Below are 15,944 nucleotides of genomic sequence, written 5' to 3'. Positions count from 1 at the left end.
ACCATGTTTTTAATGTAAAATAATAAAAATAAAACACAGTTTAGGTATCAAAGAGTTACACACGTGACTTCGTATTGTTCTTTTTAAAGAAGAATTTCTTGCCGGGTGGTGGTGCATACTTTTTAATACAGCACTTGGGGTTCAGAGGTAGGCAGATCTCCATGAGTTTCAGGCCAGCCTTGTCTACAGAGTAAGTTCCAGGACAGCCAGAGCTACACAAAGAAACCCTGTCTTGAAAACAAAGAAAGAAAGAAAACAAAATTTCTTGTATTAAAATAGAAAAGCTTGGGCCTGAAGAGGTGGCTTGTCTAAGAACACTTCCAGCACTCATATTATCTCATAAGCATAATTCCAGTTGTAGGAGATCTGATGCCATCTTCTGACGTCTGCAGTACCATGTATATACATGGTACACATAGAGATATGCAGATGTAGTATCATGCGTATGAAATAAGTACCTAAAATTGAAATTAAACTACCGCAAAATGTTTTATAGACTATATCAACTTCTTAAACTTTTTACATTTTCATGAAATACATGTACATAAGACATGATCAATAAAACTTAAAAAGATTTATTTATCTATCTTTTCTTTTTTATTATGTATGCAATGTTCTGCCTGCATGCCAGAAGAGGGTACCAGATCCTAGTATAGATGGTTATGAGACCCCTGTGGGTGCTGGGAATTGAACTCAGGACCTCTGGAAGAGCAAACAATGCTCTTAACCACAGAGCCATTTCTCCAGCCCCCCATAAAACTTGTATGGTGCTCTTTATTAGTGAAATTAGGTAATTTAATTTAGTCGAGGCTTGCAGTCAATATGTCCTACAGTCTTCTTTGAATATAAGAGAACTTTTCTAATGGAAATGAAAGTCCTCTATAGAAATTCATTACTGTCTAGGTATATGTTACAGGAGAATATTACCATCAGTTGAACATTGTGATTGATGTTATTTTCAGTCTTTTTGCATTATTTTTTTTTTCTTTTTCTTTTTCTTTTTTTTTCTCCCTGAGACAGGGTTTTTCACTGTAGCCTTGCCTATCCTGGACTTGCTCTGTAGACCAGGCTGGCCTCGAACTCACAAAGATCTGTCTGTCTCTGTTCAGTGCTGGGATTTCCTGGCTAAAGCAAGTGCTCTTACCTGCTGAGCTATATACCCAGTCCTGTGAGGGAGTCATTTTATACACTTAAATCCTTTATATACATCTTGGATGTATATATTTATTCTGCTGTAGAAAAAACAGTTAGTCAAAGTGGCTCATTTGTAGAACCAACAAGCTCATTGTTATTTTTACTCCTCTAGGATGCTGTCTTTGACTTTACATAAGGAAATGAAAGAGATTTGTAGTGTGTGTGTGCATGCGTGCGTGTGTGTTTTAAACTTTGGACTTTGGCTTACTTGGCTACTTTTTAAGTTTATGCAAAATGAGTTTCCATTTTTTTATCTGATGTACATATTAGTTACTTTTCTATTGCTGTGGTAAAAACACTATGGCATAGTAACTTACTTGGATGTAAAATTCCACAGGAATATAGAGTCCATTCACTGTCATGGCAAGGAGGCCTGGCAGCAGAGCAGTAGACAAGCAAGAGAACAGACTGGGAATGGCTTTTGAAACCTCAAAGCCTGACCTACTGGGACACTTCTGTCAGGGCCTTCCGCCTCTTAAACCTACCTAAACAAGGCTAGTAACTAGGGACCAAGACTTTTGTTGTTGTTGTTGTTGTTTGGTTTTTTAGTTTATTTTCATTTTATGTACATTGCTATTCTGTCTAAATGTATGTGTTTGTATGAAGGTGTCAGATTCCCCTGGAACTGTAGTTACAGACAGTTGTGAGCTGCCATGTGGTTGCTGGGAGTTGAGCCCATGTCCTTTGGAAGAACAACCAGTGCTCTTAACTGCTGAGCCCTCTCCAGCCCCAAGTCTTAAAGTCCTTGAAAATATAGAGGATATCTCATTCAAACCACCACAGTTTGACATTTGTTTTAAATTTTTCTTTCTTTTTTCTTATTTTCTTATTTTTTTTTCCTTTGAGATTTTTTGGAGACAATTTCTCTGTGAAGCCCTTTCTTTTCTGGAACTGCCTCTGTAGACCAGGCTGGCCCCAAACTCAGAGATCTGCCAACTTTTGCATCTAGAGCTGGGATTAAAGGTGTGTACTATCATGCCTAGCTTTAAAGTTAACTTTGAAATAAATTATTATTATAAACATTAAATATACCGCTAAATACAACTTCATTAGATTTTTTTTCTGATATAGGCATTGCTAAATTTGTTAATGGCTTATTTTATCTTTAATATAACAATTTGAAAACCACAGAATAAATTATCTAAATATCCAGAAGTAAATCTTGTTAACATATAATGGTCTTTCCATGGTGTGTGTCTATGTCTATCTCTGTCTGTGGTCAAAGATTAGCTTGCAGGAATTGGTTCTCTCCTTCTGCACTGATATCCTAGGATGGAGCTCAGGTCATTAGACTTATCGATCAAGTATCTTGACAGCCCAAAACCAGTTTCTTTTGGGTTGGTTGTGTTTTGAGATGTAGTCTTGATTGTATTGCTTTGGTTGACTTTACACATGTTGTGTTACTCAAGCTGCTCTTCATCTTGCCATTCTTTTCACCCTCCCAAGTGTTGAGATTACAGGGGTGCACTACTGAATTGTTGGGTTTTTTAAGAGTGAAATTATTTTTATTATTGTTTTGAGGGTTTTTTAGGTTGTTTCCTTTGGACATTCTTCTAATTTATTTATCTATTTGAATTACTTGAAACTTAGGGCATAACACATGGTAGGCAAATGCTGTACCACTAACCCATGTCACAGCCTTATGTTTTTCTTGTTTTAGGGTTGGACTGCGTAAAAGAGTGTTGGAGATTAAATCCAGGCCTTCCTGTATAATAGGAAAGCAATTATGTGGTTAGGGCTTCATCCCTTACCCAAAACATAGTGTTTAGTAAAGATATTTGTGGATAATTTTGATATGTGGTGGTAATTGTTTTATATTAAAATTTCTAGGCCATGGATCATCTGCAGTCCTTCATTGCAGATTGTGATCGAAGAACAGAAGTGTCAAAAAAAAGATTAGCAGAAACTCAAGAAGAGATAAGTGCTGAAGTGGCAGCAAAGGTAAGAATTTTAGTCCTTTCATTAGTTCAAAGCATAGGGCTTTTTTGTTTTGTTTATTTTGGTCTTGTTGTCATTGAGATAGGGTCTCTTTGTAGCCCTGCTTGTTCTGGAGCTTACTTTGTGACTTAAAACTCACAGAGATCTACCTTTGCCTCTGCCTTCCAATTGCTGGGATCTATTACGTGTGCTTCCTTTTTTTTCCTCCCCTTTTTGGTGTTTTGAGACAAGGTTTCATTGTCTCAAGGCTAAACATTGTGCTAGTTTTGAACTCACCAGAAATCTACCTGCATTTGCCTCTGTGAGTACCATGATTAATGAAGGAATGTGCTGCCATGCCAGGTTCATTCCAGCTTTTGATTTTTTAGTAATTAGATTGTAAACCTAAGGAGGGAATTCTGTGGAGTTGTTTTTTTTTACAAAAACATAAAATAACATTAATAATTATATTTTTTTTTTCAGAATTTGCCAGTCATGCATGCATTTTTTACATATAATGTGTAGTTCCCCCCCCCTTTTTTTTTTTAATTTCTTAAGACTTTTTTCCCTTTGGTTTTTTTGAGACAAGCCTTGACTGTGTTTGAACTCACTCTGTGGATCATGCTGGCCTCAAACTCAGAGATCCTATTGCCTCTGCCTCCTGAGTGCTGGGATTAAAGATGTGCACCACCATTGCCTAGCATGACTCATTTTTATGTGTATGAATGTTTTGCTCGCGCATATGTTTTGACTTTTTTTTTTTTTAAGTTTGTTTATTATGTATACAGTGTTCTGCCTGCGTGGCTGCACATCAGAAGAGGGCATCAGATCTCATGGTTGTAAGCCACCATGTGGTTGCTGGGAATTGAACTCAGGCTTTGGAAGAATAGCCAGTGCTCTTAACCTCTGAGCCATCTCTCTAGCCCCTTGTTCTCACATATGAGTTTTAAACATACATATGTGCCTAGTACCCATGGAGGCTAAGTGAGTGCATTAGAACCCTGAAATTGGAGTTACAGTTATGAACCACCTGATAAGGATGTTGGGTCCTGAACCTGGGTCCTCTGTAAGTGTAGCAAGTGCTTTTAGCCATAACTGAAATATCTCTCTAGCCCTTGAGTCTTTAGTTTTCAATACACATTGAGTTTTTGTACCTACCACGGTAGTTTAAGGTATTGCAGTAGCAACAAAAATATTTTTATAGTTGGGGGTGGTATTCACCACAATATGAGGAAATTTATATTATGGAAGGGCCACAGCATTGGGAAAGTTGAAAACCACCAATATAAGGGGTCTTGTATCTCATGGTTAAGAGATGTAACAAGATTAGGCCCTACAGACCTGTACTGGTTGCACAGTATTGCAGTGGTCATCTACAGGAGAGCTACATAACAGATGACCTTCAACTTAGTGACTCAAACTGCATGTAATAGATCAGTTAGAGTAAACTTGATTGGACAGTATTCTAGTATCTGCGGGATTTTCTCTCACATGTTTTACAGTCAGTTGGAGGCTGCTGAGCTGTGTTTTGAGAGCTGGGCTAACCATGTTTCTTAATGGTTGAAGAGAAGCAGAAACTTCACACCCAGTTGTATAGTGTTTTTTAAGCATTTTCTTAAGACATGCTTGCTCTCCTCCATTCCTATAATTCAAAGCAAACATACGCTCAAGTTTAGAATTGAGTATGATTGTGAGGGTGTGGATACAAGAAAGATTGAATATCTTTGGCTGTTTATATAATCTTTCAGTGATAGACCATTTAGGGAAATACCACTTTGATAAAAGAATAGTAATAAAACAGTTGGGACCCTTGAGGAAAGCAATGTCTTGGACTGGTAACACTATTAGCTCGTTGCAGTGGTTCATGCCTGTAATCTCAGCACTTGGGCAGAAGCAGGCAGCTCTCTGTTAAGTTCAAGGCCAGACTAGTCTATAAAGCGAGTCCAGTACAGAGTTAACAAGATATAACTAATAAGAAAGAAAGAAAAAAAAAAAAAGCGAGTCCAGGACAGTCAAGGCTACATACAGAGAGAAATCCTGCCTCAAAACCAAAATCAATCCTTTGATTTTTGAGTGTGGTGATGTATAAATTGTACTTGGGAGGGATAGGAAGTTGGAGTCCAGCCTGTGCTGTAGCAAGACTATTTTGCTACATAAATGGGTCTTTTATGAGTTTCTGAATTATCTTGTTTGTTTCTTTTACTTTTCTTACTGTTATTATTACGTGTATGTCTTTTGCCTTCATGTATGTCTGTGTAATACACATGGGCTTAGTTCCTTTGAAGACTAGAACAGGACATTAATCTCCTGAAATTGGAGTTGCTGATGGTTATTAGCTGCAGAATTTGTATTGGGAACCTAGTTTCAATAAACTAGGTTTTCTAGAAGAGCAGCCAGTAGTACCAACTGCTGAGTCATCTCTTTAGCCCTTAATTCTGTTTTTTTCATTTATGATCTTCTTTTTGCTTTCCTAGGCTGAGCGTGTTCATGAGCTAAATGAAGAAATAGGTAAATTGTTGGCCAAAGTGGAACAATTAGGAGCTGAAGGAAATGTGGAAGAATCTCAGAAAGTTATGGATGAAGTAGAAAAGGCACGGGCAAAGAAAAGAGAAGCAGAGGTAAAATTCTCTTTTGTTTTGTTTTGAGACAAGGTGTTATTGTGAGACCCAGCTGTCCTGGAAAGAGTTAGTAAGTTCTTAATAGTGGTAAAATGTCATTGTTCTTAAAGAAATTAAATCCGTTTTAGTAATACTGCTGTTACACTGTTGGCTTCAATTTCAAAGTGGGTTTTTTTTTTTTAATTGGAGGCATTGCTATGTTGAAATTTATAATTTATAAATGTAATTAAACCAATTATCCACATTAAAAACAAAACACCTGTATGTACTGTGCTACCTATCCTTTTCCCCAGTAATTTTACTCAAACACCTTATCAGTAAAATCTGCTGCTACCTTGGGGGTCTTTTCTCATTCTAATTTTATGGCTTAGGTAAAAAATCTTGGTAAATAAATTGTTTTGATTGATTGTGGTGCTTTGAAAAAAAAATGGTTTTGTTTTGTTTTTTTAGGGAATGGTACTGTTAGGAGTTGTGGCCTATAGTGGTGTTGGAGGAAGTGCGTCACTCTGGGTGCGCTTTGAGATCTCAGATGCTCAAGCTATGCCCAGTTTGGGTGGCTCTCTTGCTCTTGCTGCTACCTGAGGATTCAGATGTAGAATTCTCAGCTACCTCTTCAGTGTCATGACTGCCTTTGTGCCGCCATGCTTCTTCCCATCAAGATAATAATGGACTAAACCTCCCAGTTAAATGTTGCCCTTTATAAGAATTGCCTTGATCATGGGGTCTCTTCACAACAGTAGAAACCCTGTTTTTTACATTATTAAACCCTGCATTTATAATATTTTGAGTTGCAGATGAAGCACATCACATTTATAATCAGTCCCAGCAGTTGGAAAGCTGAGCAAGAGGATCATTTGTAACCATCCAACCTATTGAGACCCTGTCTTGAAATAAAAAAAAAAGAAGGCAGGTTGTATTGTGGCACGATAAAAAATGAAGCCTTACGATTCAAAACGTTGTGGGGTACATTCTGTTTTCTCTTTTGTTCTGTTCCAGTACTGTAGTGTGGAAAAGCAGAGTAGAAGGAAGCAATTTTAATACCTTCAACACACTTGTATATCTTAATATTGGTATTTAGTACAGAATTTGAGGGGAATGAGAATAAAAGGGAAAACTCATCATTGCTGCTTATAGCACCTATGTAATACCCATATCACAGTGAATACCCTAAGACATCAAGAAAATACTAGCTAGAAAAAGAAAAAGGTCTAATGCATGTTAGTTATTTTTCACAGAATTCTCCCTTGGGATTGAACCTTTGGCTTCTAGCAAGCACTTGGTCACTGAGCTTCATCCCCATCTTTTTTGGGGGAAAGGCTGTGGGTGATTCGAGACAGGGTTTCTCTGTATAGCCCAGGCCGTCCTAGAACTCGGTAAGCTTATCTCGAACTCAGAGATTCACTTGTCACTGCCTCTCAAGTTCTAGGATTAAAGGTCTGTGGTACCACTCCAGGCTTTGTAAACCCTATCTTTCTAAGTTTCCTCTTGAGACAGAGCAGAGCTGCTCAGCCTTGCCTTGGGCTTATGGTCTCCTTGTGTCAGCCTCTAATACTCCAGTATTCTTTTCTCCCAGCCATTCTTATCTAGTCCCTAAAATAGCTTTGGTTTTGGCTTGGTATCATTATAGGGCCAGTTCATAAAACCAGTTGGTGAATTTTCTATCTTGTTTGAAAGTGACATGATACAATATTTTTTTATTTTCTTGATAGACTTTACCAGAAGCCATTTGAGAATGGAGGGTGTGTGTGTGTGTGTGTGTGTGTGTGTGTGTGTGTAAAACTTTAGTTAAAAGGTAAATTCTGGGCATGCAGGCAGGTCATTCCTGGAGTCACAGCACTCAGGAAGCTGAGGGTAGGATTACCACTGTTAGTTCATGGCCAGTCAGAGCTACAGAATGAGAAAATATATAAAAACAAAAGACATAATAAAAATTTTACATTCTTAAGTGATTTTAAGGATGGTTTGTAACTTTAGTTTCAGAGAATCAGATGTCTCTCTTGACTTCCATGGCTTCCTGTACCCGTGTGCAGCCCATACAGTCTATGCAGGCCACACCTAAACATATGTACTAAATATTAAAAAAAAAATAATAAAGTGGAGAGCAGTAGAGCAAAACACCTGTTTGACTTGCAGCCTCAGCACACATATACACAGGTACACTGGCATAGTTTCATGCACACATACAGACCTCCCCCCTTCATCCCATGCCACACATAGACTGTTGAGTTGTACATGATGTGACTCAAACAACTGTTAGTAACTTTGCTCATTGGGATCTGACACCTATCCTCCATGGGCACCCACGTACATTTGGCATACATTCATACCTAAAGATAAAAATCCTCCTAAAAATTAACATTGATATCAAGGGAACTTTTTTCTTTAATCATAGCTTACAGCATATAGTGAATTATACCTTTATGGAACCAAAGATAAAGTAAGCTGTTATTTTTTTTTTGCTTTATCAATTCACTCCTGACTTCAAACGATTAGATTATTATTTTTGTTGTATTTACAGTAATTTTTATGAATTTAAAAAAAAGCCCGTGCCTGTTGTTTAAGCTACTGGAAGGGCAGAGGAAGAACAATTTGATTCCAGGAGTTCTAGATAAACCTGAGTAAATAGCAAAGCCACAACTCCAAAACAAAATGAAATGCCGTTATGTCTCTTTTGTGGCATTTAATTTGAAGTTGTTTCTAGGTTTTCTTTGTTTGACATGCCGTTTTGATAAGTATATTGGTCAGATATTTTTTGTTGTTGTTTGTTGTTTATAACAGTCCTTTTTTGTGTAGTCCGTGTTTATCTGAAACTTGTGATCCTGCTTCTGCTTTCCAGTTGCTTGAATTCTAGGAACCATGCTATAGGTAACCTTAGCCAGATACTGTAAAAAGTCATTCAGTTTGAGTTTGCTAGTTAGTTTATGTGGTTATAGTATTTAAAAGTTGGGGTGGAATATTATTGAACTGAACTCTGAGCTTTGCATAGATAAGTATGTATTCAAAGATAAATCAGCTGTGTATATCTAGGCTTTCATGATTAGATTTTTGATAGGAAACTGCTCTAATGCTATGTACCATCATGAGACACCTGTTAGTAGTTTGTGTAGTTTCTGATGATAGTAGCAGTTTTCGTACTGTGAAGTATTTTATGATTAGTAAGTACCTTATTTGTACTTTTGAGATTATTCTCACCTCCTTTTAAAAAATCTTATTTGTTTTATGTGTATGGGTGTTCTGACTGTATTTATGTGTCTGTACTTAGTGTATACGTGGTGCACAGAGGCTGGAAGAGGCAGTGTATTCCTTGGGGTTGAAGTTGGAATGGTTGGAAGCTGCCAGTTGGCATAGAATCCAGGTCCTCTGGAAGAGTAACCAGTGCTTTTAACTTCTGATGTTTCTCTCCAGCTTCCTTACAATTTTTTTTAACTTCATAGGTTATAGTTAGTAGCCTTGGAGTCGTGTGTGTACATGAATGCATATTCTCATGTGAGGGTCCACATGGATGTATAATATATGTGGAAATCAGAGGACAGTGCCAGGAGCTGTCTGCCTTTTTATTTTGGAAACATAGTCTCTACATGGCTTGAAATTTGTCAAGTAGGCAGCCTGGCTAGCCAGTGAGCCCCAGGTATCCATCCACTTGTCTTTATTCTCCTTGTTGCTGGGATCACAAGCACCTGTCACCATGTCCAACTTTTGTGGGGAAGGCACATGCCATGCCACTGGTGTGTAGGTCAGCAGACAATCTGTAAGAGTCAGTTCTCTTTTTCAGCCTTGTGTTTTCTTCTACAACATGGGTCTTAGGGATTGTACGTGGGTCATCAGGCTTGGCAACAAGTACCTTTACCCACTAATCTATGTTGCCTGCTTTGCCTCCCTGGTTTTGTTTTTTAACTTTGGTTAAAAATGGGGATCAAACTCAGATTTGTAGCATAAGCACTTACCAGTTGAGTTCCTCATTCCTTTCATTGGTGGTTTTTGAGACACGGTTTTTCTTGTAGCCTTGGCTATCCTAGAATCCACTTTGTAGACCAGGCTGGCCTCAAACTCACAGAGGCCTGCCTACCTCTTTCTCCCCAGTGCTGGAATCAAAGACACTCGCCACTACCACCTGGCTGTTTTAATCTCTTAATTCTCTTTTAAGGAATTTCTCTGTAGATTTATTCAGCTATTTTTAGCATGTCATCCTAACCAAAGCTACTTAGAGATTTGGAAGATACAAACAAAACAAACAAAAACCCAGAATAGTGTCAGTAAAGAAAATAGGATAGTGGATTGGCAACAATGTGTATTGTTTATTTATGAACAGTGTAAATGAAATATATGAGTACAAGTCATCTGAATATTTTCTTATGGAACTTTTAGGGATGTGTGATCATTATTTTTCTCGCTTTTGTTTAGGAAGTTTATCGGAATTCTATGCCAGCTTCCAGTTTCCAACAGCAGAAACTTCGTGTCTGTGAAGTCTGTTCTGCATATTTAGGTCTTCATGATAATGACAGGAGACTTGCTGATCATTTTGGGGGTAAATTGCACCTGGGATTTATTGAAATAAGAGAGAAGCTTGAAGAACTAAAGGTATGTTGGGTTAAATTAACATCCCTCACTTCAGCCTGGTTAACCTGGTTCATTTGCACGTCATCAATTTTCTTTTGGTTTCATTGACAAAGTCTTGCTGTGTAGCTTTGGCTGATGTTGAACTACTGGCAGTCCTTTTGTCTCAGCCTCTCTGTACAGTTAGTTTTTGAATAGTACTGTTTGCTTTTATTTGGCAATATTGAGACTCTGTTTACAATGTATTATTATTGAAAAACAGAGGGAAAGTTCTTGTAGATGTGATTTATAAATGTCATGGTGGAGATAACGCTGGAGCTCAGTGGTAGTGTGATTGCTTTTCGTGCTTTAAAAAAAAATGGTGAAAGATGAAGTTTTGTATGTCTTTCATAAGCCAGCTTGGAAATCTAATGGTTGTAGTACCTGACAAAAATTTAAAGTATGTTAATGTTAATTGTGCTACATGGGAAACCAGATACGGTAAGATTATTAAGGATTTGGCCAGTAAATTTATAACTGATGTAATTATTACCATTTTAAAGAGAGTTGTAGCTGAGAAGCAGGAGAAGAGAAACCAGGAGCGCCTGAAACGAAGAGAAGAGAGGGAGAGAGAAGAACGGGAGAAACTGAGGAGGTATGTGCCAAGTCAGAAATAGTGCTTGTATTTGAAGCTCAGTCTTCAGTCTGAAGAATTATGACGTGGAAATACTATTAAATTTGTTCTGGGCATGGAAATTTTGAAAAATATGCCTATAAAAAATTTTACTATGCAAGATGATTTTATTGGAAATAATACAGGTTAAATAACTTGTATTTATCTAAAATACTTTAAGCCAGAAATGTTTCAAAATTTGGAAATTTTGAATTTGGGCAATCTGTGAATAAACAAGCCTCATCTGTTTAGTATCTCTAGTTTAAAATTTGAAACACTTCAGAAATCCTAGTTTTTGAGTATTATGTTTATATTTCACCTTTTTATGTTAGGGATACTCAACCTTTAACAACTCTGTCAACTGAATTGATTTCTTTCATAATTTGTAGAAAATTAAAGGATGTTTTATGTCTTTAGGTTGTAAAACCTTTTACTACCCTTTGATTTTTTTCATATTGGGCTAGATTTGTACCTTCTTATCACAGAACTGGCCTTTTCCTTTTTGATGGTGGTCTTGGCCTTTGAGCCCAGGGCTTTGTACATGCTGGGCAAGTACTCCCACTATGCCACCTCCTGTGGGAAGGACTATATCCTTCCTCTGTTTCTCTGTTTATTTTATACTTTTTCAGGAAAGATTTGGGAGTTTTTGTTTTTATATTAAGATTAATTATTTTCTCAGTTGTAGGATCCATAATTTTTACACGGTTTCTCTGTGTAGTCCTGACTGTCCTGAAACTCAGTTTGTAGACCAGGCTGCCCTTGCACTCACAGAGATCCTCCTTCCTCTCCCTCCTAAGTGCTAGGATTAAAGCTATGCACTATTACGCCCCATGGATCCATAAAACATAAAAATTATTAACTTGATACAGCTTAATCCTTATATAATATAAGAGACTTATATACGTTTATATTAACATTGATTAGTTGGTAAAATTAGTTTCATATTTAGAGTGTTTAAACATCCTTCTGAGTAATTTTCGGCCATTAGCAATTAAAATTACATTGTAGCAATATTGTTTTATAGCACATGTTCAGAACGTTAAGCAACATTATCTTTTAGACAGTCATGCCACAAAAAAATTTACCTCTTCTGATTGATAGTGTTTCCTAATTGCAAAAATTACATTTTTGAAATTTAAGTACCTCTCAGAGTTAACATATGTCTCTAAAATAATTAAAACCCTTTATTGGTCATGCTAACTTTAAAGCTCTGAGCATATTTTCAGTGTAGGTGAACTTTATTTTGTATTACATAGGGGTGTGTATATGTGTGTGTGTGTGTGTGTGTGTGTGTGTGTGTGTGTGTGTGTTTACATGTTTGCTCATGTGCATACTCAGACATACTACAGACATACGTGTGTCACACTGCCCAGTAAAGAGGACAGGCCTTTCACCATGGGAGCTGAACTCAGGCCATCAGACTTTTGTGGCAAAGCCTTTCCACTGAGCCATTTCACTGGCCCATATGTTACTGGCTTTTAGCTGATGATCTTTTTTCACTTCAAGGGAAAAATAGTACAATGTTATGTTCTGGTCTGTCTTTAGAAGCCCCCCACCACTGTCTCACCCCTTCCCCTATCTCTCTATTTTTCTGTTTTCCACTTAAGAAATTTTTACGTCAGAACTTATCTCTTTGTTCTTCTGTATGTTTAGATTCTTTCCCACCCCACCCCAATTTGTTTGTTTGTTTGTGTGGGTTGTCTATTTTTTTTTTTTTTAATGCATGTAGGTATGTGTAAGTCAGAGGACTGTTCTCTGGAATTTTCTTGCCTTTACCTTATTAAGGTAGGGTCTTTTGTTGCTTCTGCTTTAGAAAAACTATTATTATTATTATTATTATTATTATTATTATTAATTGTGCATTATTATTATTATTATTATTATTATTAAGACAAGGTCTTTCTATACTGCTGACTGTCGTGGAGCTATATAAATGAAACTGTCCTTGCCTCTGCCTCTTAAGTGCTGGGATTGAAAACATGTGTACTGTAACTAATAATAAAAATAGATTAAAAAAATTAAAATTAAAAAAAAAAAGAAAACATGTGTACTCACATCTAGTTTGCTTGCTTGTTAAACCTAGGTATTGGTTGTGTAACTCAGGCTGATTGCTTGAACACAGATATTTCAAGCACTTGTCACTGCTTATTTCTAGCCTGCTTTTTCTAGGGATATTGTTAAGTAATCCAGTATTTAGATTAATGTAGGTAGTGGTTTGTTTTGTTTAGTTTTTTTTTTTTTTGTGTGTGTGTGTGTGTGTGTTTTTTGTTTTGAAGAAATTGTTTTATATAATGTTGGAATTCTCTATTTAAGATTTGACTGAGATAGTCAAATGACCTTGCAGAGTGGAAGTGGGTAGGTGAGGGGCGGACTTGAGGGGTTTTGTTCACTAAGAGGATATCAGGAGTCAGCAAGAGAGGAATGAGTCAGGCTCCATGGGGAATCTTGCAGCTTTGACTGATTAGCAATCAGGTTGTTTCTTTATTTATACAGGTTTCACAAAACAAAGACAGACTAATGATTATTCAAAAATACAGATTGTATCACTTTATCTTTGGGCATGTGTTTGATTTTTTTTTTTTTTTTTTTTTTTTTTTCATTACATGTCTGGGGTTACAGGTTTGGTCACAATTAGAAAATAGAAATATAACAGATTTTATTTTATCAGCCTCATTTATTTTTATTACCCAATTCAAAGAATCTAAAGAATGTCTCCACCAAAGTCAACACATTTACTATATGACAGCCTGCATTTAGGCTGGCAGTATTTACAGTTTTACAGTGCTCCAGACATACAGAAAATATCTGAGCCCGTCTTATGAATAGCAAATACTAATACTTAAACTCCTTTTATTTATATAGTTTCATTATCTATGCTATTAAGTAGGAAAAGATTATTTTAGTCAATCTATCTTATTTACTGAGTTCTATTCCTCCAGGGGTGTACCCTTTACAATCCCCTATATTAAATTGCATTTTCAGAAACCTCTAAGCACATTGTAAAAAGAGGCCTGGAATCTGTAACCAGTTCTAGCCAGTCCCAGTTTGTCTGTTATCTCTAAGTTTACATTGTCAGAGAATTCTAAGTGTATTTTAAAGAGAGGTCTTGAAGCTGTTACCAGTCCTCCTGTTATCAAGTTTTTGTCAACTGTTTCTAGGTTTACCCCGTTCCAGTTATACTGTTTGAGCTTGCTTAGGGCCAGATACCCAAAGAAGATTCCTGAGTCATGGCTCCTTTAGAAATTCCTAGCTTTGTGCTTACCTGTGCTTACCTCTATCATTATCTCCAGAGCATAAAGAAGACTTCCATATACAGGCAGGTAAAGTTATTTCCCTAAAAGCAGAAGAGATAGTAAGTTTAAATTGTTCTTAAAAAGATTTACACATATTTTTCTCAGGGAAAAGACATAAAATGAGTCACCATGCAGAAAGTTCCAAAGAATGCAACACATAGAGATCAAAACCTAAAAGTGAGAGGCAGAATGATACCCGTCATAGCATTCGGCTAAGCTTTGTTATAACTGTAAAATAGCTATGCTGGCTTTATAGGACTTTCCTCATTTACACGGTATATGGCTGTGCCATATTTCCCTTTCTGATTTATTAACTTAAAGGTTTGTAGATTTCAGTTTATGGCACATAGAGCAGTTTTAGTCTTAGGAAGAGTGGAAGAACAAGAGTTTAAATTAGAACAGAATTATTCCTTAATGTTAATAATAGTAGATCAAAAGTCCCAGCCTGAGACAAAAGGATGTCAGAGACTGTAAAAATTTATTCGCAACTTCTGCAGCTGAGGTAGGTCCTGATTATTCTGAGTTTATAGATGTAATTTATTGATGTAAGAACTGTATATTTCTTTTCAAATCAGAATTATTCTGTAAGCCATGGAAATGGGATCTAACTTGTTCCCACTTTACTGAGAAGCTTGTTTATAGGACTGTAATAATGGTTGTAAATGTTGAAAAGTTGATCACCTCTTACTCCTTTTGATTGCAAAGTATAACCTTATTGGAGAAATGTTTAGCTAGACGTGGTGGTGCATACTTGTAACTCTAGCACATAGGAAACTGAAGTAGATGCACCCGCAGCTTTGAGACTAGCTTAGGCTATGTAGACTTTGGAACCAACCTAAGTTACATAGTGAGTCTTTATCCCAAAGAACAAACTGTTCGAATTAAAGTTTATTTTTATTTTTTATGCTCTATCCAGCTTTCAAATGATGAGACGGAGACCTATTATATTAATTAAATTTAGAGTACTATAGCTGGGCAGATACTGATATATTCTAACCCGTCTATACTATTCTGGCTACTTCTCAGCCACATGCACCTTGCCATCTAGTCTCGCCTCAGCCACTCCTCCTCTATCTTTGTCTTTATGGTGACTCCTTATGGCCCTTCTTTTCCCCCTCCCCTCTACCTGGGACCCCCAGACTGGGAACAGAAGTTCTGCCTACTATCTCCTCTGTCCAGTCATAGGCTCTTCAGCTCTTTTATTAACCAGTCAGAGATAATTGGGGAGTAATTTTTATGCAACATTGAAACAGTAGATTCTCAATAGCAATAACAATACCAGAATCTGTTAGCATTTAGCTCACTGCAGGTTCATCACTTAATGATCTAATATATAGAGACACCATAATACAATGTGAATGAAGATCACCTCTACAACAAAGGTAATCGTGAAATTGAGGAACCAGTAACTGTTTATAAGATAAAGTTATAAAGTAATATAAAATTTTAGAAGCTGGGTTTCTGACTGCTCCTGAAATAATCAACTAAAAAGTACATCACTTATAAGCCATTTATATGCCAGGATCTGTGTTACAAAATTTGCCTTAGTTTATCTGATCTGTGTTAGTTAGGTTTCATTGCTGTTTTGACTCATGAACTCAGAAGTTTTAGCGCCTGGTTTTCTGGCTTCTCTGCCAGAGGCCTGTGGTTGAGGCAGAACCCAATGGTAACTGAAAGATAATAAAGGGCCATAGTAGAAAAAAGCTTCTTACTTCA

At 36.8% G+C, this 15,944-nt stretch overlaps 1 protein-coding gene across 7 annotated transcripts in view; it reads left to right on the top strand.

Annotated features, from left to right (window-relative positions):
• The window catches only part of Luc7l2 (LUC7 like 2, pre-mRNA splicing factor), a 54,842-nt gene that overhangs the window by 28,678 nt on the left and 10,220 nt on the right, over window positions 1-15,944 (top strand). For all 7 annotated transcript variants that reach the window (XM_021632145.2, XM_021632139.2, XM_021632137.2 and 4 more), the window contains 4 exons: window positions 3,025-3,135; window positions 5,586-5,729; window positions 10,131-10,307; window positions 10,826-10,917. In XM_021632145.2, coding sequence (XP_021487820.1) covers window positions 3,025-3,135; window positions 5,586-5,729; window positions 10,131-10,307; window positions 10,826-10,917 — 524 coding nt within the window. The remainder of the gene's footprint in view (window positions 1-3,024; window positions 3,136-5,585; window positions 5,730-10,130; window positions 10,308-10,825; window positions 10,918-15,944) is intronic.

Source organism: Meriones unguiculatus, chromosome 3 (assembly GCF_030254825.1).
Source record: "Meriones unguiculatus strain TT.TT164.6M chromosome 3, Bangor_MerUng_6.1, whole genome shotgun sequence".
NCBI classification, from domain to species: Eukaryota; Metazoa; Chordata; class Mammalia; order Rodentia; family Muridae; genus Meriones; species Meriones unguiculatus.
This window is presented reverse-complemented; position numbering and strand designations above follow the sequence as displayed.